Source organism: Manis pentadactyla, chromosome 3 (genome assembly GCF_030020395.1).
Source record: "Manis pentadactyla isolate mManPen7 chromosome 3, mManPen7.hap1, whole genome shotgun sequence".
In the NCBI taxonomy this organism is placed as follows: Eukaryota; Metazoa; Chordata; class Mammalia; order Pholidota; family Manidae; genus Manis; species Manis pentadactyla.
This window is the reverse complement of record NC_080021.1, coordinates 4,181,489-4,205,111: the sequence shown is the minus strand read 5'-3', so window position 1 is coordinate 4,205,111 and position 23,623 is coordinate 4,181,489. Positions and strand designations below refer to the sequence as shown.

Sequence of the window (23,623 nt, the reverse complement as noted above, 5' to 3'; positions counted from 1 at the left end):
GAGTGTGGGCAGAGGCCCAGCAGCTCCCAACCCAGACGCGGGGGACCTGGAAAGAAGTGAGTGCGGTTCCCAGGGGCATGGAGAGGGAGACTGGCCAGCAGGACTGGGTCTGGGCAGGCGGCAGCCCCACCGCTGAGCCCTCGTCCTGGGCACATGATGTGGGGCCACAGTGCCAGGTGGGAGCGAGCGTGTGACATGACCAGGCCACTGCTACAGGCACACAGAGCTCTGGCACATCACCAAAGGAAGGACGGCTGGAAAGCCAGCAGACAAGCTGGCAGGTGTTTGGGCCCCTGCCAGGAGCACCTGAAGTCACTGCAGGCCAGGCCTTCCCGGAGACCCCCACACACCCGACAGGGCCCCACAGGCAGCTGCTCTCCCCCTGCACCTCAGGGCAGCCCCCCTGGGTCTCACGCAGCAGGGAGGTGGGCACTGGTGGCCACCCCCACTTGCGGGCTCCACCCAGTGCCCTGGCACCCAGCCCCTCCTCCTCGTGGAGCCACAGCTCCCCTGTGAGAGTGACTCTGAACTGGCTCCTCCCCCTTGCCCGCCTCCCACTGGACGTCCCTGGGCACTGACTCAGGCTTTTGGTCTGGTGCGTACTGCAGAGCCCGGGCAGGTGCTGAAGGTTGGGGGAGCATGGGGGGCAGGTGCTGGGGGGCAAGGGTGGCAGTATGCAGGCAGCAGGAGGGACCTTGCAGCGGCCCCACCTTCCCGCCCCTGGCAGCGCCACACTCCTCCTAGGTGTCCAAGTGCTCAGCCACTTGACCAGGGACAGTACAGGTGACTCACTCTGGACCCTGAACCGCCTCTCCCACCTCCCACTGGTACAGTCATCCTCCCAAACCCAAACCAGCCACACGCCACCCAGTGCCAACCCAACTCCAGCTGCAGATTCCGAGAGCTCAGAGGCCTCCCCAGTCTCGCCCCTCATCCTCATGTCTCCATGGACACCACACTCCATGTCTCCAGGGCCGCACACCCGCCCACCTGCAGGTGCAGAGATGCTACGAGGCGCAGAGTCATCCAGTCACTCGGTGGAGCGGCGGGGTGGAGACTGGGGGTGAGAGACCGGCACACAGCCCAGCAGGAGGTTCATGGGTCCTGATCCCGCATCCGGGAAAGGCCCCTGCACCAATGTACCCTCAAGCACACGTCTGTGGCTCCCCCACTGTGCTCCTGCACAGGGCCCCACCCCCCCTCCACTGCTGAGGCCCCCTCCCCAGACACACCTCACCAAGGCTGTCCCTGGCCCAGCAGTGCATCTAGCAGAAAGAAAAAGATTTGGGGTCAGGGTATCTCGGGGACAGCTCTGGGCCGGCACTGGCAGCCCACCCTCTGCAGTTGCCTGAGAGGAGCCTGGTGGGCCTGGGTGGAAGATGGGGGCTGGGTGGCACCTTGTTAGACTGGGAGGTGGTGGGCACTCATCTCATCCCCTAGTACAGTCAGGGAACCCGAAGCCAAGCTTGCATGCCCAGTGCGGGCAGAGCAAGGGAATCCTGGGCTGGGCAGCATCCTGACCAGCCAACCTCAGCTAGAGGACCCCACAGACCCCTGGGCCTGGGACACGCAGCTCCAGGAAGCACTCTAGTGGGGACAACCTAGAGCTGGGTCGTGGGCAGGCTCAGGTCCTTTGACCTCCGTGCCCTCCCAGGAGGGCCACTCTCCCCCCGTATCCAAGAGTGGGGCCTGGCATCCCAGTGAATGTTCTGGTGTCTGGGCGATGGGGGCACCTTAAGAGCAAGGCCCTGTCACCACGGCCAAACTGCATAGGGCAGCCTGGGCTGAGGACAAATGTGAGAGACCCCCTTGAGATGGGGCACATTCCAGCAGCCTTTGCTCACCTCCCGAGGGCTTACTGTGCACCTGGCAGGGGACCCGGGAAAGCGGACGAGACTGTGGCGCCGCCTGGGGGGTGGGGCGCCCCATGTCCTGCATGCAGATACAGGAGTGGGAAGTGGACAGGGTGGGATGCAGGCAAAGGAGCAGGGCGTGTGGGGGCAGGGGCTCTAGCTGTCCTGAGGGGCGGAGAGGGAGGGGCCGCTGGGTGCCAGGCAGTGTCCGGGGGTGGCAGGCTGCCAGGAGGGAGGACCGGGGGAGGCTTATGGCCCCACTCCATCCAGAGCGCAGGCTCCTGTCTGTTCCCTCCAGGTCCACCCTGCAAGGAGCCAGGTGGGGCTCAGCAGCCCCTTGAGGAGAGGGCAGGCACACGGGGCCTCTGCCAGCCCCCACTGCCCGCAAGGAGAAGCGGAGTGAGACTCAGAGGAGGGAGGGGCACTGGAGGGGGTGCTGGGGCTGATCTGGGGCTGCGGGAGGGGCACAGGCTGGGACTGGTGGGCAGCCCCACCTCTGAGAGCAGTACGCCAGCCCTCCCCCATCCCGAGGCCCCACCTAGGTTTGGGGAAGCAGAGCACATCCTTCCTCCCACACTTGCTGGTGGTGCAGATCCTGAGGCCATTCCCAGGCCACCAGAGGCCTCCTGTGTTGGGCCCGGCCCGCACCCCCTCCCGGTCTCCCCTCTGCCCGCCTCTTCTGCCCCCGTAGGAACCAGCCGCTGACAGCGACTTGGGGCCCCTGCCAAGTCCCCCTTCCGCTCACCCCCTTGGCCTGCCCCCTCACTGCCCTCTCCGAGGAAACCAGGCGTGGGGAGCAGGCAGGGCTCTTAAAGGGACCATGACACCACTTGGGCAGGAACCCCAGGGAGGAGGCTGGGCCTGGGTCCTGAGTGTCCTCCAGGACAGCTTCCCAGCCTGGGCCCTCTGCGTAGAGCAGTGATGGGAGGGGACGCACACTGGAACGAGCCCCGGGCGGCCCCAGGCTCCAGTCCTCCCAGCCAGACTGAGAAAGCTGGTGTGAGCACGTGGCCCAGATCTAAAGGTGCCTCAGTTGGAGCCAAGCTTCAGGAGGAGAGCCTGACCGCAGGACCGTCACCCCTCTGCCAGCCTGTCCCAGCGTCTGCTCTGCAGGCTCGGCTCCAGACAGCAAAGGTGCCAAGAGCCTACTAGTCAGGGAACCCCCCGACCTAGCTGACAGGAGTCTTTCTGGTTGATGCGGGTGTGGATCTGAGAGCACAAGAAGGGTGGGCATGGAAGCCTGAACTTCCTGGAGCCCACAGAGGGGGGCATTTAGCAGGACACACCCCTAGATACTGAGGGCAGGACAAGCACTGTGGAGGGGGTCTGGCCTAGGCCCTGCCGTGCCAATGTCCCTCCGATGAGCCTCAGCTGTACCACTTTCAAGTGAGGGCAGAGCTGCTCTCTGAAGATCTTGCCAGCTCTGGCTTTTACATTCTATATAAATCTGGGATATTTATTTTTTAAAAGCAAACTACAAAATATTTGCAATTTTCCATGAGTGAAAGACCCAGGGAACTGTCCTTAGTACCATACATCTTAATTCCAGCAGGTGCACCTGGAATCCATCAGTCCCTGCCACCCACCAGTCCATCCTTTCTGCACCCCTCATTCCCCCATCCCCCCATTCATCCTAAGTATTGGGGAACTCTGCAAGGACCCCACTTTCCCTCCCTAACATCTCTGCTCCCCAGGCGCTCCCTGCAACTGGCCAGGCTGGCACAGGGGCGTGGAGAGGGGGCCCTGAGCCTCACTGTCAGGCAGGGCTCAGGAGCGGGTGATCCGGTGCCTTTGGGCTGAGAGGATGGGAACTGGTCACTGTCCTCAGGTTCTTAGGGCAAGGGAGACTCGAGGGGACTGTCAGGGCCCAGTGTTTAGAGCGTGAGCAGTTGCCTCGGGCATACATGTGGAGCCCCTGTGCCCAGGTGTGTGCATAACTGGGGGCCAGGCAGCAGAGGGTCTGCACCGTGGGCGGGAGCCTCCAACTCGGCCTCTCTGAGGTAAGTGTGTCACGTGGTTGACTGTCTCATGGCTACCACAGGAGGCGGCCTTGCAAGCACATGACACACGCTTAATACATGTGAACATGCACAGGTGATTCCAGATGAGGCCCAGGGTCAGGGTGAGAGCGTGAAGTGTCAGGGTCAGAGTGCAACCAGGGTCAGGACTCAGAATGTGACCAGGACCAGGGCTGAGTCCGCTTCTGGGGTCTTAGTTCAACCCATTTCTCAACTGATGGTCACCGATGACTCCTACCCTCCCGCTCTCAGTCCTATAGACACACAGACCCTTTCTCTCTAAGCGCACACACACACACACACACACAGTCCCACGCCAGCACAGACTGGGGCCCTGGCAAGCAGATCTGGGGGCCTAGAGGTCTGCCCCTGGGCCCCATTTCCAGTCACCTGGGAACGCTTGGCTCCTCTGGCCCAGCCATGGAAGGAGAAACTCCCCAGCACATAGAGGCGAGGGAGTGGGGTGCAGAGCCAGTTCCCCACCGCCGGGGCCCAAGCCACCCAGTTTGAGGTCAGATACCTCAGGGTCCCCTCCTGAGCTTTCAGCTGGGCCCTGGTCTCTCTGAGCCTTGGCTTCCTCAGAGGTGACAGGCACAGCACAGCCAGGCTCCCAGGTCCGTGGCCAAGACTATTGGAGCTTGTGTGTGAAATGCCGCCTGGAGCACGCCTCAAACATGACCCAGGTGTCAGCACCTTCCTGCCATCCCCAGGCCCTGGGCTCTTAGGCACAGAGGCCTTAACAGTCCCACTCATCCATGCTGGGGTGGTAGGCAGACCCCCCACACCTCGTAGAGGGAGGGCAAGTGGGAGGCCACAGTCAGCGGGGAGTAGTGGTGACCGGGGCGCAGTCCTCGTCTGGCACCCCACTCTGCCCCCATCCCCGAGTAGGCAGATTCCAGCTGCAGGACCTGAAGCTGAGGTTCCTGGAGGGTGAACAGCCGCGCGAGGGCCCGTGGCTCAGTGAACTTGCCACACTGGCTGGCCAGGCCTCTCCCGGCCTCCTCCTCAGCCGCCCCCAGCCCAGCTCCTGGCCCCAGACCCAGAGCAGGAAGGCTGGTGGTGTCTGCTGAATGACCCTGCGCACTCTCACCACAGGGCCTTCGTACCACCTCTTCCTTCGGCCAAAATGCTTGTCCCCAGGAGTACACTGCTGTGTCAGGCCCTTGCTCTAACACCACCTCCCCAGAGCCCTGCATGAACCCACTCTGAAAGGCACCTCTCCCCACCTGCCTGCCACCCGATCCGTCTGGCTCCGTCTCTGGCACGTGGCCTGACCTGCTGCTTCCACAGGAACCTGCTTTACTGTCCCCCCTCATGGGGGTTGGCGGGAGGCTGAGGGCCATGGCCTCCCAGAGCAGCAGCCTGCTGGAGGCCAGTCATCCCTGGCAGGTGGGTGGAGGAGAGGGGAGGGACGGGGGACAGATGAGGGGCTGATCACCCCAACAACTTCCATAGTTGGTGACACAGCTCCCCAAACTGGCCCCATGCCCCTCCAGGCCTCCCCCTGCACCTGTCCTGCCTGCTCTCCCAGGCCAGGCCTCACGCTCTTCCCCCAGCCTCCAACTTTTCTCCAGCTCTGCTTCTGCCTGCCTCCCGCTCTCTGCCAGCAAACTCGTCCTCCGGTCGGCCACGCCAGGAGCCTCCCTGGCCTCCCAGGACACGCATTCATCACTGCACTGTCTGGAGCACAAAGGACTTGGGGCATGTGCCCCAAGGCTGGGGCCAGACTGAGCACACTTGTACCCCCAGGTGGCCAGGGGAAGAGGCACAGGGAGGCCAGGGCCTGGCAGTGCCAAGACTGAGGAGGCCAGTGGTGACAATGACACCCAGGTCCCTGGTCATACACCAAAGCCCTTGCGGGGACAGCCCGACCCTCACCTACACGGCCCACCAGCGTCCTGCCACCAAGCTCTCTCTTGCCCAGCTCCCAAAATTCGGGCCCTCTGCCCCTCTGGGTGCAGACCTGGGCACACACCTTAGGGCCTTGACACACACTCTTCCCAGTGACTAAACGAGCCCGTCACCTCTCGCTCTGCCTTACTCTGTTGGGGAGGACACGCTGATCGGGGTTCCTACATAGGGCCCTGCACCGCACACCACAGCCCAGCCCTGCCAGGTGTGGAGAGGCCCCCCATTTGTCCTGGCCACACTGGAGCACCTGGCACCAGCTGGCGCTAGCAGTGCCAGACAAGGACCTGGGCCCAAGACCCCAGGAGGCCCGGCCCACTGCCCATTTGATCACTCTGGGTCTCTCACCCCACCCATGCAGCTCCTGCCAACTGCAGGTGGACGGAGCAGGCCAGGGATGTCCCCAGCAGTCACCGACCCAGGGTTGGACCTCCACACGCCCCTCCTCCCCGGGCTGTGGACTGCCGCGTGGGGTGGGAGGCGGGCTGGGGGGCTCCATGCTGCCTCAGAGCCAGAGCTGCACAGGAAGGGATCTCTGAGGTTCAGATGGATGGGGGGAAAGTGGCCTGATCCTGAAACTTGCAACCTGCCCAAGCCCACCCCGAGGGCCCCGAGGCCGCAAAGCGCAGGGGAACTTACACGTCAGGCTCATCCCACAGGATGCAGGTCTGGTTGGTAGTGCCCTGGGGGAGAGGGGGGCAAGTTAGGGCCACCTGCCTGCCCTGCGAGCGCACCAGAAGGTCAGTGCGGGGGGCCTCCTACGGGGGCGCTAGGAGTTCTGCCTAAACTGCTTCTCCAAGAGGTGGCGATTGAGACCTGGAGTGGGGAAGGGACTGGCCCAGCCCCCCTGACCCCTGCTATGGGGCTGCAACTAGCTTCTGTCCCCTCCCTGAGCAGGACTGGGCAGCAGGGGCTGAAGCCCATCTGGGGAAGCCCAGGTGGTTGGTCCAGCTTACTGCAAAATGGAGTCCCAGGGAGACCCTGCTCAGAGGGCCCTGTGGGTAAGTGAGCACAGGTCAGGGGGGTACAGGCAGGCCCTCAGCAAACATCCCTGCCCCACAGCCACAGCGTACCAGCACCAGGACAACGGGCGCGGAACTGTGAGGGGCAGCAGGCTCTGAGCACAGGCAGGAATTACTGAGTTTCCACCCCAGCCTACAGTTCGCCCTGGTTAGGGGAGAAAGCCAAGGCCCAGAGAGGCCAAGTGACTCACCCAAGCCCACAGTGGGAAAAAGCAAGGCTGGTTCTCCCACAGCCCTGCCCTGGGGTTAAGGCCTGGCGCTGCCGTCGTGGCTGGGTAACCAGGGTGGGTGGCTGGCACCTTCAGGCTCCTGGTTCTCAGCTGTCCAAAGGCATCTTGGCCCCAGCAGCTCTGAGCCCCAGCAGAGAACCCCATGAGGGCCGTGAGGCCCAGGGCAGCCTCACACCCTCAGAGAGGACGGCTCTCTCCTGCCCAGGGAGCAGCCAGGCTGAGGGGGGCTGGGTGAGACGGCCAGAGCTCAGGCAGTGGCATCAGACAAGCGTTGAATTAAGGCTCCACATTGCCCTGCTGTGGGACCCTGGGCGAGTCAGTGCATCTCCGTGAGCCTCGGTTTCCCCACCTATCATTCAGGAATAAGAGCAGCTCTCCCACAAGGCGGCTGTGAGCCCAAGAAGCTGGGGCATCCCCCCGCCCCTCGCCGTGGGATCAGATGGGGGGAATCACGCACATGTGCGCACACGTGCACACAGGGGGAAACTCACATTGTACACGTGGGCAAACTCGATCTCCAAGGGTGTGAGCAGGGAGCGAGGTGGGGGCTTCACGGTCACTGAGATGACCTTGGAGTTCAGGACAGTCGTGTTCCTGGGGCAGAGCCAGCAGGTGGAGTCAGGGGGCAGGGAGCCTACCAGCCCTGCGGCCCCTCCCCAGGGCCCCCTCATCACTGCCCCACGTGGCTGCAGCGGCCACCTCTGCGGGGCCAGGCCCGGCCTCTCCCATGTGCCCCACACCGCCCCCGGCCCCCAGCACCCACCTCTGCAGGGCCAGGAAGCTGCCCAGGTTTCGGTAGAGCACAGTGCCAACCACAAACACAGACGAGTCGTCAGCCTCTGGAAGAGAGCACCGCCAGGTCCCCCTCCTCCTGACCCACCCGGGCTGGCACAGCTCCAGCAAGGGAAGCTCCTGGCCCCGGCTCCTTGGTGGTGCCCACCCTTGCCATGGGGTGACTGCCTAGGTCCCTGAAAACTGGGGGCAGGCAGGGCTGGCTCCTCTTACTGGGAACCAGAGTTGCCTGCTGTGTGACCCCAGGGGGGATCCTCTCCCTCCCTGTGATGAGTAGGTTGATTGACCCTTCAGCAAAGAGTGCATGGGAGACTCCAAACACAGGGAGGGTATGGAGGGCTTCCTGGAGGAGGTGACCTCAGGACCACTAAGAAGAAATGGATACCGCCCAAGGCAGCAGCCAGACTCCAGAAGGAACTTCCCAGGGTTGGGCCCTCAGACCTTGGCGCCCCTCACCTGCCAGCCCTGTGGAGAAGACACTCTTGGACACAGTGACCCTGTCCTCTGGCACCTTGGCCCAGTCGCCTGTGGCCCTCCAACCCTTCATGGGGAAGCTGATGTCTGTGGCTCCACTGGCTGGGAGCTTGTGGATGCTGAGGACTGGGGTGGGGAGGGGAGCGGCCAGAGACGACAGAGACAGGGAGACAGAGAAACAGGGAGAGCAGTTAAGAAACAAGAGGTCTTGGCCCTGGGGAGCTGGGGAGCAGGCCTGGGCCTCCAGGACACTACGTGGGGCTGCGCCCGGCTGGAGGGGGCTGAGGCCCACCCAGGGTCTGGGCCACTTCCACTAGCATCTCAGTGACACCCCCACGCCCAGCAGGAGCCTCCTGCCCATGAGGACCCAGGCCTGGACTGAGTTCCATGGCCCCAGAGGGTGACAAAGGTGGGCTCTGTGGCCTTGAGGGGGGCCACACGGAGTGGTACCCACCTCGGTGCCCCCACTTCCTTTTCTGCTTCTCTGTAAAAGGGAGAGGGAGAGACCCTACCTCACAGGGCTGGGGCAGTAAAGGAGACACCAGATGGGCCTGGGTGGGAGTGGGGTGGTCCAGGAAGGGAGGTGCTGGGGGTGGGGACAGGCGGAGGGACGCGCAGCCTCATGCGGAGACGCCAGAGGGGCAGCTGGTGGCGTTGGCTGGCTTTTCTCCCGACCTCTCCCTGAGGGAGGCTGGCCCTGGGGCCTGGCTGGCCTCTGGAAGGCCTTTGGCCCCACCAGGCCCCAGCCAGAGGCAGGCCTGAAGACCCCAGCCCAGGGCTCTGTCCAGCTCCCCAAGCCAGGCATGCCCTGGGGCGAAGCGGTAGACACAGACCTGGGAAGGCAGGACCCGGGGGAGGGGGCCCACGAGCCTCTGAGCCTCCTTCACCCCAGCCCACCCTGGGCTCCCTCCACCTGGCACCCCGAGGCCCGGGCCCAGGTCTGTGTGGAGCCGCCACCTTAAGTGTAGGGGGAAGGGGGCCCTGCCTCTGCCCATCTCTGGGGCCTCCTCCGACAAAACCCTCCAAAGCCCACCAATGCCCACCTCTGCGCCTTGGCTCGCGCGTTGCCCCCCACCGCACGCCCTTGCCCCTCCAGGCTCGGCTTCCCGGCAGTGCCCTCCCTGCACCTGTGAGGTCAGCTCTGCAGAGAGGGATGGGCGCCCCCGAGTGCCCAGTTCACCACATGGACGGACGGAGGGCCCTTTCCTGCGAGTGCATCACCAGTGAAAGAACGCTGAGCAACTTCACTCACTCAGCCCTGGCCGAGTGCCTGCTGTAGGCCCGACTGCTCTAAGCTGGGGCTGCGGCAGTAGGGGGCAGACGGCGGGCCAGGCAGTGGCAGAAACAGGTGGTCTGGGGGCAGTGACAGCTGCGGGACAGGGGCGGGGTGCATTTCCAAACAGGGTGGCAGCAAGCCTCCCTGGGAGGCCACCTTTGGCTAGAGACCTGGCCTTAGATTTCTGGATTCCTCTGGGAAGAGTGTATCCAGGGCACAGGAAGGCTTGGGGAGGGGAGAGGAGGGGAAGGACAGGGAAGGTCGGGGAGGACAGGAGCTGGGGTAAGAGAAGGGGGTAAGGGGAGGGAGAGCAGGGGAGGGCAGCACAGGGGCAGCTCTGGGGAGAGGCCAGTGGGCCTGTGGTCAGGAGGTGGAACTGACAAGACCAGAGCATGACCTGTGGGGTCCCTGGGGGTGCAGGTTCCCTAGAGAAGGGCCTTGTGTGTGAACACTGACACCCTAAGATGGACCCCGGGGGGGCACAGAGAGGGACTTGAGGTGGAGATAAGGAGTGGGCAGGGCCCTGGGGTCAGCACCTGGGGTCCAAGCTTGACAGGTGGGGAAAATCTGAGGGGCACTGGGGCTGGGGAAGGAAGACCTGCCCCTCCTCTGCTTGGGCTCCAAGAAGGAGGGGAAGGAGCTCAGGGGAGGGGGTCAGACTCTGGGGGTTCTGTGTAATGAGTGTGGGTCCCCATGGCAAAGGGGTGGGGTCTTGGGAGACAGGTAGAGGGATACAAAAGGTGGGTGGGGTGTGCAGCTCAGTGGGTACATCGGTGTGCAGGTGTGTAGGTGTGGTGTGTGTAGGTGTGTAGGTGGGGGTGTACGTCGGGGGTGTAGATGTGTAGGTGGGGTACATTGGCATACAGGTGTGTGGGTCTACAGGTGGTGGTATGTATGGTGTGTGTAGGTGTGTAGGTGTGTCTGTGTGTAGGTGTATGTGGGGTGTGTGTGTAGGCATGTTGGTGGGGGTGTATGTGGGGGGTATAGATGTGTAGGTGGGGAGTACATTGGCATGCAGGTGTGTAGGTCTGTGTGTGGTGTGTGTAGGTGTGTAGGTGTGTGTGTAGGTATGTAGGTGTATGTGGGGTGTGTGTATAGGCATGTTGGTGGGGGTGTATGTGGGGGGTATAGATGTGTAGGTGGGGGGTACATTGGCATGCAGGTGTGTAGGTGTGTAGGTGTGTGTGTGGTGTGTGTAGGTGTGTAGGTGTGTGTGTGGGGAGTGTGTATGTAGGTGTGTAGATGGGGTGTGGTGTGTGTACAGGTGTGTAGGTGAGGGTGTATGTGGGGGTGTAGATGTGTAGGTGGGGGATACATCGGTATGCAGGTGTGTGTGGGGTGTGTGTGTGTGTGTGTAGGGGTGGAGGTGGGGGTGTGCAGGTGTGAGGGTGTGGAGGGTGTGGGTGTGGGCGGGGGTAAGTGGGCAGCTGTGGATGCCCACCGGCCAGAACAGGCTCCCCCGAGCGTGCCTCCAGGGGTGGGGATGCTGGGCCCCCTGGGAACCAGCTGCCACTGTGGGTCCTGAACCAGAGAGCTGAGATCCTGCCTCGCCTGCCGGGCCCCACACTCACTCCCCAGGAGACGGGTGCTTAGCCCAGCGAGGGGAGGGGTGAGGGTGAGCTGCAGAGAGGCCAGTGCTGGACTGGGGAGCCCCACCTGCCAGCTTGGAGCCCACTCACCGGGTGACCTCCAGCAGCGCCGGGCCCCCAGACCTGGTCTCCCACCTGTGAGATGAGTCCCCTGCTCCCCAGCCCCAGAGGTCTTCCCAGCTCTACCCTACCCCTGGGATCCTGAGCTCCTCAGAAAGGCAGGGGCGGTGCTCCGGGGGCCTCCAACGCCACAAACGGGGGGCCGCTCGTCTGACCCAGGGCAGGGCCATGCCGACTAGTTGGGTGGGGGGTCTGTGCAAAGCCCAGGTGTGTGGGGGCCTGCAGTGCAGCCCGTGCCCACGAGGCCGAGTGCCTCACAAGGGAGGGGAAGTTCTCCCTCCTTGGTGCTCACTGGGTCCCATCTGGGTCCAGAGGCTACCCCGGGACACCCCCTGTGAGGATGGACCCCGACTAATGGGGACTCCGAGGAGGGCTCTCAGGACGGGAACGATTGGACAAATTTGGCCCACAGGAGCTGTTAAGGGGATACAGGTGACCACCATTAAAGAGAACTGCTGTAGATGTTTGTGATGGCCCCCACGCCCCTCCCAGGTCCCAGGCCCCTCAACCGCGGCATCCCAGCAAGGAGGGCGCCATTCCTTTCCCATCACCACGTGGGGCTGGGTGGGGACCAGGGCCCTCTGACTTCCTGAGTGGGGGGCAGAGAATGGAGGGCGTGGCTGTACAGCTCTGCCTTCAGACCTGTGAGGCTGTCCCAGCACAGAGGAGGCACTGGGGGTGACAAGTGGAAGAGGATCTCCCACCCAGGAGGGTAACAAGCCAAGGGCTGGCTGTGGACTGGGGTCCCTGGCATGTCCTAGGATTCGAGGGCTCCAGGACCTTGTTGGGTCTGAGACACCACATGCTGACTCCCTCCCGGGGTCACAACAGACCCTGACCCCCAGGGCCTTGAGTTCGTGCACCAGCAAACACAGACCTAGTCTTGGAAACCAGCATGGGAAGGGCCCTGCGCAGGAGCCACGGAACCAGAAGTGGGCTTACCCAGGTTGTCTGTCACCTGGTACGCGTCCCGCAAGTCCTTCATGCGGAAGCCGATGACGTCCACAAAGTCCTCCACCAGCCTGAATAGCTCCTTGGCGTTGGGGCCCATCTGGGGGTGGGGGTGAGTGGGGGGCAGGGAGCCTCAGAGACAGTGGGGAGCAGCCCGCGGAGACTGCCTGCTACCTGCGCGCTGCACTGGGTGTCCTTGAAGGCCCCTGCGCCCCTGCCGCCTTCCCGTCCTCTCCTCTGCACCCCCCATGCCCCCCACTGCCGCCTTCCCTCGTGGGCCCTACCAAGGCCTCACGGCTCATTCCCCAGCACCCCAAGGCTCTGGACCCAAACCTGAAAGTGAGCTTGGACCGCAAGTGTTCATCTGCATTTTGTGGAGCAGAACACTGAGCCTGGAGGGGCTGTTGTGCTCCAGCCCTGAGGACAGCCATCCAGGCTGGGAGGAGAGCGGGGGTGTCTGGGCACCCGCAGCCCCCACACCGGTACTGTCCTGGGAACAGGCTGGTGGCCGTTTCCAGGCCAGTCTGAGCAGAAAGGGACACTGACTGCTCTTTCCAGGCGAGAAAGAAACACCAGGCTCAGTGACCTCAACATGGCCCACACGGCAGACACGTGCCCTCGTGCACACTGAGTCCCACGGGGTGAGCTACCGTGCTCCGACACTGGGGGGACCAAAGCTCAGAAGATAAGCAACCGCCTCAAAGTCACGTGACTGGCAGGGGCCGTGCTGGGATTTGGCCTCAGGGCTCCACCCAGGCTAGCCTGGGACCTAGGGAGGCACCAGAGATCCCTGTGTGCCCATCAGCTAGACTGGTGTCCATACCAGCTGGGCCTCCTCCCACTTGTCCCGGTTCTCCTCAGCCAGCAGGTTGCTGATGATCTGGACAAAGTTCTGGAAAGAAGAAGAAGGGCCAGTGAGCAGAGAATAAGGCATCAGGGTCAGGGTCAGAGTGTGACCAGGGTCAGGACTCAGGGTGCGACCAGGGTCAGAATCAGCGTGCGACCAGGGTCAGGACTCAGGGTGCGACCAGGGTCGGGGCTCAGGGTGCGACCAGGGTCGGGGCTCAGGGTGCGACCAGGGTCGGGGCTCAGCGTGCGACCAGGGTCGGGACTCAGGGTGCGACCAGGGTCGGGGCTCAGGGTGCGACCAGGGTCAGGGTCAGCGTGCAACCAGGGTCAGGACTCAGGGTGCGACCAGGGTCGGGGCTCAGGGTGCGACCAGGGTCGGGGCTCAGGGTGCAACCAGGGTCAGGATCAGAGTGTGACCAGGGTCAGGACTCAGGGTGCGACCAGGGTCAGGGTCAGCGTGCGACCAGGGTCAGGACTCAGGGTGCGACCAGGGTCGGGGCTCAGGGTGCGACCAGGGTCAGGATCAGGGTGCGACCAGGGTCAGGGCTCAGCGTGCGACCAGGGTCAGGGTCAGCGTGCGACCAGGGTCAGGACTCAGGGTGTGACCAGGGTCGGGGCTCAGGGTGCGACCAGTCAGGGTCAGAGTGCAAGCAGGGTCAGGGCTCAGTCTGAAGTCTCTCTCGGGGTCCAGCCTCAGCCGGGCCTGTGCTCTGTGTAAGGCTGGGTTCAGGACCCCTCCCAATCCGTCTTCCCAGGTGTCCTGGTTGTCCTCCCGGGAGCTCACCTGCACGTCCCCGGGGGTGGGGCTGTAGTACGCTCTCCGGAAGATCTCGGTCATGTTCCTCAGGACATCGATGGTGGAGAGAAGGTCCCCACTGTAGCTGGTCCCATCCTGGGAGATCTCCACCAGTGTCTGGATGACCTCGGAGACCCCCTCCCCAGGCAGCCCACGCTGAGCCTTCGCCAGGTGCTCCCGGGTCTGGGGGAGATGGAGGGGGTTATGTGCCATGACTCTGCAGGACAGGTCACGGCAGGTACCAGGGACCTCCCACACCTAGAGGGTCCTCTGCAGCCCCCAGCCAGCGGCCATCGCTGACTAGTGTTCCCAGGGCATGCCACTGTGGACAGAGGGTGGAAGAGTGCCCTGGAGTGATGCGCGGGCCGAGAGACTCCAGGGTGTGCCCTCACCATCATCTGGATGTTTCGGTAGTCGATGGAGATGCAGCGGATGTAGGTGGGGGGCTCCCAATAGGCAATGCCTTCCTCATCCAGCTCACAGCGTCGCAGGATGAGGCCTGGGGGGAGAGCGGATCAACTCTGCCTCCCTCTCCTCAGCTGGACCCCACTCCAGTGCAGGAAGCCCACCCACGGTTCCCAGGCAGGAGCCCCCTGGGAAGTGACCCTCGGGCCCCCAGAAGCAGGGCCTTGCCCCAGGCCTCACGCTGGGAGCAGGGCCTACACAGGGCGGGACTCCTTGTCTCTCTTTCAATACATTTCAGAGTGGCTGCTGCAAGTCAGGAGCTGCAGCAAGGTGCCCGGGACCTGGCAGGGCCCACACCTTCAGAGACCCACCTGCATGGAGGCAGAGGCCTCAGCCAAGTGAGGGACTTCAGAGTTCACCCCAGGGCCTCTCCTGTAGCCCCTCCCAGCCCAGAGCCCCAGGAACAGCCAGCAGCCTAGGCCCCCTGCCCAGCTCCACCCACAGGGGGGTGGGAAGGCCCCGGTGTGCTGGGGACGCTGAGGGGGCCTTTTGGTGTCAGGCATTAACAGCTTTAAATACGGGCAAACCTATGACCGAGAATGCAGTCCCAGGAAATCATCAGGCTGGCAGGCATGGTGTGCGCCCACCACTGTGAGAGTCGCAGACGACCATCACAACACCACTGCCTGAGAGCCATGTGGCGGGAAGGGCCACGTGCCCCCCGGTAGGTGCAGATCAAAACGAAGGAAAATAAGGGCGCAGGGGCCGACCATGCACACCACTGTGTGACCTGTATCTTCTTTGTTCTGCTTCTCTGGGTTTGCAATACACTACCAAGAACATGTATTGTGTTTAAGAAAATTGGGGGAATACACAGTCCCACCACCATCCCCACCCTACAAGACCACCCCACCAACTCCTTACCACAGCCCTTGCCAGGGACCCACAGTGCCCTAGTTTTACAGAGAGAAAACAGAGGCTCAGAGAGGCTAAGTCAGTTCCTGAATGTCACACAGCAAACAAGGGCACACAAGCTGCCAGCATTCCTTCAAATAAGAGGGGCAAACAAGACCAGCCTTGGCACAGCCAGGCCTCTTCCCCCAGAGCCCACTTGTGTCCCCCTACCATTTACTCCCCAGAGGTGCACAGTATTAGGACCACTGGCAGCAAGGCCTCCTTCCCACATGCTGGTCCTCCAAGCCCAGGGCAAGTGTGTTAACTTCTTTGCGCCTCAGTTTCCCACCTGTAAATGGGTGACCTCACTGCACATCACACGAAATGGGCTTCGGGCAGGTGCTGGCTCTTGGTAAGCACCCAGGACGCGGTGGCTGCTGGCTGTGGCCCACCCCCACCCCGGAAGGCCCCGTACTGGGCTGCCCAGGTGCCGTGCACCACATGCCCTGTGCTGACAGCTCCTTGGGCCAGGTGTCTTGGTGCCTGACAAACATCTCTGTGAGGATGGGACGGGAACCCTCACACCGCCTGCCCTGCTGGCCCCCACCTGTGGCGTTGCGGGGACATCGGACTGCAGCCACCTCTCCAGCTGGAGTCTCCTTCCAGATCACGGCACCAAAGCTGTCCTCATCACAGATCTCATGGGGTTCTGCCGAGGGGTCAGGGACAGCGCAGGTGAGTGGGGCAGGGCATGGCAAGGGGGGCTGAGAGCGGGCAGCAGGCTCAGGGAGGGGAAGGCCCCTCCAGGACACCTGCCGTCATTCCCCAGCAAAGGGAAGCCCCGGGCCCCCCCAGCTCCTCACTCACCAGGACATCGCTGGGCGCTGCACTGGCGGTACTCATCCTGCGGGCCCTGGCACGCTGCTCCCCCAAAGAAGGGTCCTGAGCAGACACGCTCCCGCCGCTGTGTGCCGCCCCCGCACGTGGCACTGCAGGCACCCCAGGACACCCAGGCCTGCCACTTCCCATCCACTGTGCGGCACGGCCAGGTGCAGAGGCACAGGGATGAGGATGAGGAGGGTGAGGTCAGGAGCCACAGGGATGCAGAGACACAGGGATCCAGGGATGTAGAGCAGGAAGCCAGGAGGAGAAAATAAATTGAGGCCAGGGGAGGAAAAACAACAGCTCAGCTTGATGCAGAACAAAATGCCTGCTGGGCACTGGTCCCCCAGGCCCCGGGGCCACATGCCCCACCCACAATGAACCTACAGGGGCCCCATCCCTCCCTGCTGGTGCTCAGCAGGCCCCCTCCCCAGCCCCGGCGAGGCCTCACCTGGGCACTGCTGCAGGAAGCAGTCTCGAGTCTCTACCCAGTGGCCCTGGCACTCGGCGCCCCCGTACGAAGGCCCATTGCACTCCCGTGTGCGCTGCTGCCGGCCCTGGGCACAGCTGGCGGAGCACGCGCTCCAGCTGGACCACTCATTCCAGTTTCCATCCACTGCCCGGCCCAGGGGGAGAAGGGAGACAGGAAGCCGGAGTGAACACCCAGGGCCTCATGCCCAGCCTGGTTCACGGGTGTGAACGCCCCCAGGAGGCCCACCACCCCAGGTACCAGTGAGAATGCTCCGGGGTCTCCAACCTACAGGCTGATCACAGCCTGAAGCTCCAACCTCTAAGCACCCTAGCAGGGGGACTCCTGCATCTGGCCAACGCCCCCACCCCTTCACCCCTGCCCTTCCTTGCACAACCTCCCTCCCCGACGCCCTCCCTCTCCCCTACCAGGGCACAGGGCGATATTGCAGAACTTGGTTTGCTTCTCAGGACCCTCACAGGGGTTGCCTCCAAACTGCGGAGGCCTGCAGGTGCGCGTGCGGTCCCGGAAGCCACGGCCGCAGGTGCTGGAGCAGAGGCTCCAGGGCGACCACTCATCCCAGGCACCGTGCACTGCGGGGAACCAGAGGGCACTGGTAGGCCCTGCGACCTTTGCCGGGCTGGCCGCCAGTGCCGCCCCGCCCCGCGCCGCCCACCTGGACACACTGCCGAGGTGTTGCACAGCCGCTGCTCGCGCAGGGGCCCGCTGCACTGCGTGCTGTAGGAGGAGGACACGCAGAAACGCGTGCGGGTCTGCCAGCCCTCGCCGCAGGTGCTGGAGCACACGCTCCACGGCGACCACTCCTCGGCGGCGGGGTCGCCTGCGGGCCCAGACCCACAGCATCACAAGCCCGCCGCTGCCTCTGCGCCCGGGGCTGCCCCAGGGGCCGCTGGACGGCAGACCCAAGGGATCTGAACCGGGGCTGATGCCAAGAGCTTGCCATTTCCCCTGCCAAGCTGGGGGCCCCCTGGGCGGCCTTCTGCCCCTCTGGGTCCCTGGGTTCTGGCCTCACACCAGTCCCTAAGGCCAGCCTGCCTGGAGACAAGCTCCTGGAACCTGAGAGGTCAATCTGATTGTGGTAGATTATCAGTTATCACCTAGAATTAGCACCAGTGCATCTATCTGCCCAAAGGCCCGGTCCCCTGAAACCAACCTTCCCCACTTCACAGTTGTTTAGTTGGAGCCCACGTCAGCCCACCGCCCCACGCGGGTCACCTGTCTGCGGCGCAGGGAACCCGAACTGCTGCAGCTCATCCCCCAGCTCGTCGCGCCGCCGGTCATCCGTGGACCGCAGGGACTGGCTCCTGGAGTTGGGGCGCCCGGCCGCTGCAGGGCAGGCTCAGGTCAGCACCCAGGCTGCCGCCTGGAGCACCTGCCCTAGAACTTGAGAGCTGTGCTCTCTGCCCGGTGTCTCTCAGTCCCCAGCCAGGGGGCAGGCTTGCCAGCACCAGGGCATCCCGGCCTGCTGTCAAGCTACGTCTAGTGACAATGCGACCCCTTCTGTGGTCCCCTCATCCCTGCTCTGTGTCCCCTCCTGCTCTTCCACCAGCATCCGCCGCTCTCCACCTGCAGGACTTCAGGTCTGAGGGGCTGCTGGCCTCCTCTCTCAGCATCCCATCAGCACCCCGTCTCCCAGGGCCTGGCTTCCAAGACACCCCAGGAACTCTTCTTCCCAGGAAATGTTCATCAGGGGAAAAAAACCCTGAAGAATGACAGTCTCATTATAACTTGATTTAACTTTATGGAAGCGTCTAAAATATGCATGAGGTCATTAGAGCCTTATTAGAGAAATACATCCTGGAGGCAGGGTGCAGCTGGGGCAGTCAGGTCTGGCCAGGGCTCCCCGGGTGGGGAGGAGGGGACACCCCTACAGCCAGCCTTCTGTGTGCACCCCAAATTCCCAATCCCACAGATGACAAGAAAGCCCCATGCAGTTCCACCTAACTAGAGGCCCCTCCCGGTCCTAGGCCCGTATCTCTACCCGTGGCCCTGCAAACCAGGCCTGGCCCTGGGCTAGGCTCCACCTCTAAGGCCCCGCCCACCTTAGGCCCCGCCCCTCAGAGCCCGGGCTCCGCCCTCCCTCTCTTCCAGGCCAAGGCCTACCTGACCTGGCGTCCTAAGGCCCTCTCCCTGGGCCTCTCACCCAACCGGCAGCCTTCCCTCCACCTGGCCCCACCCAGGGCCCACCCTCCGCCTTCCCCCAATCGGTGGCGCACTCACGGCTGCAGGCCTTGCGGTTGCACAGGCGGCCCTCCTCCAGTACCCCCTCGCAGCCGCCTCCCTCGATGCCCCGGGCGGGCAGGCAGGTGCGGGTCCTCGTCTGCAGGCCGCCCCCGCAGTCCCGCGTGCACTCGCCCCACAGGGACCACAGCTTCCAGCCGCCTGGCGGGAACCAGAGGGCGGGGGCTCAGCGCTGGGGTGTCTGGGAGTGACCTATGGGGGTCTCCGGGGCAGGGACCTGGGGCACCAAGGCTCCCTGACAGACCCGCACATGGGAAGGCCGCGGGTGGGAGGGGGCACAGCCGGAGGAGGTTCAGCCAGGAGGCCAAGTTCAGGCCCAGGGGCTAAGTCATGGGCACGGAGGCAGAGGCCGGCACAGGCTGGGAGGCGCACTGGTGCAGGGAAGGGGTCTGCCCAGGGACAACCATGGGGGCCTGGAGTCCTCCCTGATTCCCAGGGGTCCCTCTGGGGTGCCAGGGTCTCTACTGGCTTTGAATCCAGTTGGGCTTTGGATGCAGAGCTGGTGATGGTGGTGTTGGCTGGCGAGGGGGGCGGGTTTGAAGAACGAATGCATGAATGAAAGACTGCCCCCCCCAACAATGGCTGCCTTATAAGGTCCTGGTGATGGGGCTGAGGGCAGAGGGGCCCTTCTGTAGGGCTCTCATTCCTGGGCCCAGATCCTCAAGCTCTGCAGGACACCTTCCTATGGCCCCAGTCCAGTCTCCCTGAGCCTCAGGTTCTCACACCCCTCTCCGGCCATGATCTGTGGCTCTTCACCCCAACCCACACAGGGGCACGAGGGGGCCAAGGTCCTACACCGGGTGCCACTCCAGGCCGAGTCTCTCCCAGACCCAGCCGAGCTGGCCACCAGCTGCTGAAGGAGCATGGGGACAGAGGCCTCTACCCCGGCCTCCATGCCCCTTCTGCACCCTCTGCTGTGACCCCAGCCACCCCCTTTCAGCTCTCTAGCATCTCCTCCATCCTGGCCTTAACAAGCCAGACCTCGTGGCCCCTGTGCCACTAAGAACACTGAGCAGGAAAGCCTCAAAGTACTGGGGAGCCACTGAGGAGTGAGCAGCACAGAGACCGCTCATCCTGGGCCCGAGCAAGGGGGGAGCACTCATGGGCTGAGGAAGGGGCTGCTCCACCCAGGCCTCCCCTCCAGAGGCCATGGTGCAGGACCCTGGCCACCACCACCCTGTTGAGGCTGTCTGAGCCCCCACATTCCCAGTGAAGCAGGGCACTTTTGGGTGTGACTCCAAAAGGGGGAGCAGCCTCACCAAGCACCCACTATGAGCCTGGCACCCCACAGCAGCACCCTGACACTGTACCACCTACAAGGCAGCCAGCAGCTAGCAGTTGGCTTTGCTAGGCCAGCACTGGGACCTGCACCGCCTGCTTACAGCTCCAGGCTGGGGCAGGGGAATGGGGCTGGCCAAAAGCAGGTCACACCTGGCCCAAGGGAAAGGCCCCCATGTCTCTTGGAGCTTGGCTTATGGGTGGCTTGGGGGACTGGGCCCCATCTCTTGGAGACAGCAGGAGTTCCCAGCAGGTGGGCCCAAGAACAGGGGTGGGGTGGGGTGGGGGGCACTGGAGCTGAAAGACCAGGTTCACGTGGTGGTCCCACCGCCCACTGTCTGTGGGAAGGTCAAGTCCATCCCACACTGACCTCACACCCCTCATCTGAGGATAAAGGGGAGCTACTTTCCCGAACCAGTGGCACGAGGGTAAATGTCAAGAAAGGGCTTGGGAAGGATGGGTGTGGGCGTTCACCCCAGAGAACCCACTTTAACTTAGAGCAAATCCAGTGTCCGGGTGAGTCGAGTCAGGCACATTCCTGTTTCTCCATGGCTACCAGGAGCCTGTGCTGGGAACGACCAGCAGGGGGCACCAGGGGCAAATAAACGGGAGGCTGGGAGGGCACCCGCCTTCCCCAGGGCCGCCTCCTGGCAGGCACACAGCCTGGAAGGAGAGCCTTCCACGCCCCAAATCTATTGCCAAGGCCTCGCCTCTCCCTTCCCTCACAGCGCCCGCCTGCCATGGGTCCTACCTCCCCTGGGCCAAGCTTCCTGTCCTCTACCTGAACCCTTGCTGGTGAGACAGCAAGTAGATGGCTGTGCGCTGGCGAGTGAACGCCCCCTGATAGCAGGGGACAAGGGAGGGTTTGCTTGGACCTCAGTTGCTGCCCTTCGTGGGAGGGCATGAACCCTGCTCTGGCCCAGGTTCCCAGAGGTGCTGGGAGGCCTGGGGAGGGCCTGGGAGGGCCACGCGGTAGGGAGGGCTGGCAGGGCCATACAGTGACACCGGGCTGCACTTTGCATGGATCCTTGGGCTGGGGTCATGGGGGTCTGGTCTGAGCCCCCTCCTGGGTCTGGAGGCGATGCCCTCATTGGTCACTGAGTTCCCTCCAGGGAGGCCTTACTGCCCCCATTGTTCAGGTGAGTAGCGTGGGGCCTGGAGGGGTGAAGGGAGGCCACGCAGGAGTCGTGCCAGGGTGCCTGGCCCGGCCCACCTCCTCCATGGGAGGCTGCTCCCTGGACTGTGGCTCCCAGGGGCCGACCTGGGCAGGGATGTCCTGGCCCCAGCCCGTCCCTGGCAGCCCTGCCCTGTGCCTGGAACCTCAGCACAGGAGCCCCGAGTGCCCACCACCTCAGGAGGCCGCAGTGTAACCTGTTTACAGTGAAGCAAGCTGAGGCTGAGACGGGGGTGGTCTGGCAGCCAAGGGCTGTGGTGAGGCCACCCCAGGAGCTCTGCCCTGCATCCAGCGCTGAGGAGGTGGGCAGAGCCAGGGTCTCCAGTGCTGAGTGAGAACTGAATTTGGAGGCTAGTGCATGAAACCAACTTATCTTAAACTGCGATATCCTGGGAGGGCCTTAAACAGGTGGGGCGGGGCATGAGTGAAGACAGGCAGATGGGCCCTGGGGGAGCAGTGGGGAGCCCCCAGCACAGCCTCCACTGCACGCGGGAGGGCAGGGGAGCAGCTCTGAAGGGAGGACACCAAGACTGCCCAGATGTGTGGCCTCCATCGCTGCCCCTTCACATGCCCTCACTCGGGCCACCTGGACAGCCTCATAACCACTCCACTGGGCAGATGCAAGCTAGAGGCAAGTTACCCAGCAGGCTGACCAGGAGAGGAGCCTAGAGGAGCTGGCACTCAGCCCACCGTCGGACTCCCAAAGCTTTTCTGTGTGCCCCCCAAGTCCACCAGCCAGGTCCCACTGCAGGGCCGCGCCCCAGAGCTGCAGGCCTCAGCCATTTCACATGCAGAGCCACCCTATCCCGTGATGCCAAATAAAGGGACAGAGGGGCCTGGGGTCCAGGGAGATAGGCTGGTGGTGCGGTCAGGGCGCACACACCCTGCCTGTCTGCGCTCCCTGCCCCCGCCCAGCCCCCGCGTGGAAGCCTGAGTGACGTGGCAAGCAGCGTAGGGTGGGGAAGAGTGTGTCCGAGGAGGCTGACTGGAGGATGCCACCCGGTTCCCATGGAAACTGCTGCAGCGCTCAGTCTTCCAGGATAGACTCAGGTTGGGCCTCAGCTGCCAAAACACCCACTATTTCGGGGCTGGTTACCTTGGTGACCCAGGTGGTGGGGAGGTGGGGGGGAGGGGCCGTCGGGAGAGGCTGGGAGGACACGGGGGGCTGGACCAGGCCCCCGGGCCCAGCCCGACCCTGGCCACACCCTGAGCCTCATCACAGACTGCCTTCTGATCCTGGGCACAGGAGCCCTGATCCCTCGTCACACGTGCAGCCCTGATCCCAGCCACGTACTGATCCCAAGCCCTGCCGCGCTCCTGCCCCTAATGAGCACTCAGGAAATGGAAGCTGCTATTTTTGTTGTCATTTTTATTTTTAACGTGTGTCCCCACACATAGCTGACACTTGTAAATGCCTGTTGAAGGAACTCATCCATGACAGGGAATCCCCGGGAAGCACTGCTGGGCCTTGCGGGGCTCGGCGAAGGGGTGCTCAGGCACCCTTTGCTGGGTGGGCTTCGAGGGGGCAGCGAAGTGGGCAAGGCGGCGGTGGGGGGTGGCTGCCCCTCCAGGCCCGGAAAGAAGCCGCCATTCTTCCCCCACTCAATGACTCCTCTGTCTGGAGGCCTCATTTCCATCTCATTAGTGGATGAATGGAGCCAATTAATGGCCTCAGCGGCCTGGCCACCCAGGAGAGGACTCCCGGCCTCCTTCCCATCATGGTGCCCCAGCCTGGAGGCTGTGGCCTCCCTGGTCCCCACACCCCAAGTAGGCTGAGATGGGGCACCCAGGGAGACCCTCCCTTGCCAGTCTTTCCCTGCCTCCCTGCTTCCGGGGACCCCTTTGGAGGAGGGAGCTGTGCACTTACCACCTCCTCCAGCAGAGGTCTCCCCAGCCCAGCAGGTCCATCCCCACCCCTGCCCGAGGTGGGGTTCCCCAGGGACCCACTGCACTGAGCTCCAGCGGCAACCCCTGCCCCCCACCAAGTTAGGCCCTATCCTGAGGCACCAGGCTCCTCTGAGAGCCTGCATGCTTGTGCAAATGGGGACCACAGGGGACAGGATCCCTGAAGCCCCTCCCAGTCCAACCTCTGTCCACAAACCCCTGCTGGCCCGCAGGTCCTGACACTTGGGCTGCTCCCCCGGGGCCCACAGTTCCCGCTATCAGCCCGCCTAGCTTCAGCAGGTGCCACCAGATGGAGCTGAGAGCCCTCCTTCCCAGAGGAGGGGGACAAGGAGTGCCCCCACCTCCCGCAGGCGTGTGACAGGCACCATCTCCCTTAGCCGCGCTCAGACCCTGCGGGCCACTCTGTCCCGGCCCTGTTTCCCAGAAGGGACGCAGGCTCCCTGAGCTGGCCAACCCGGCCCAGCCTCGGGGTGATA

The 23,623-nt window shown here is 63.7% G+C and overlaps 1 protein-coding gene across 6 annotated transcripts in view; it reads right to left on the bottom strand.

The window, feature by feature from the left end:
- The window catches only part of ADGRB1 (adhesion G protein-coupled receptor B1), a 79,612-nt gene that overhangs the window by 37,325 nt on the left and 18,664 nt on the right, over window positions 1-23,623 (bottom strand). For all 6 annotated transcript variants that reach the window (XR_008996098.1, XM_057497675.1, XM_057497674.1 and 3 more), the window contains 15 exons: window positions 18,770-18,931; window positions 17,765-17,875; window positions 17,205-17,369; window positions 16,957-17,121; window positions 16,511-16,675; window positions 16,045-16,209; window positions 15,785-15,886; window positions 14,271-14,377; window positions 13,867-14,061; window positions 13,057-13,125; window positions 12,225-12,333; window positions 8,280-8,423; window positions 7,795-7,870; window positions 7,523-7,625; window positions 6,419-6,462 (listed from right to left, as the gene is read on the bottom strand). Coding sequence is in view for 5 of the 6 variants with exons in the window: in XM_057497675.1 (XP_057353658.1) it covers window positions 6,419-6,462; window positions 7,523-7,625; window positions 7,795-7,870; window positions 8,280-8,423; window positions 12,225-12,333; window positions 13,057-13,125; window positions 13,867-14,061; window positions 14,271-14,377; window positions 15,785-15,886; window positions 16,045-16,209; window positions 16,511-16,675; window positions 16,957-17,121; window positions 17,205-17,369; window positions 17,765-17,875; window positions 18,770-18,931 (1,882 nt within the window). In the remaining variant the exon portion in view is untranslated. The remainder of the gene's footprint in view (window positions 1-6,418; window positions 6,463-7,522; window positions 7,626-7,794; window positions 7,871-8,279; window positions 8,424-12,224; window positions 12,334-13,056; window positions 13,126-13,866; window positions 14,062-14,270; window positions 14,378-15,784; window positions 15,887-16,044; window positions 16,210-16,510; window positions 16,676-16,956; window positions 17,122-17,204; window positions 17,370-17,764; window positions 17,876-18,769; window positions 18,932-23,623) is intronic.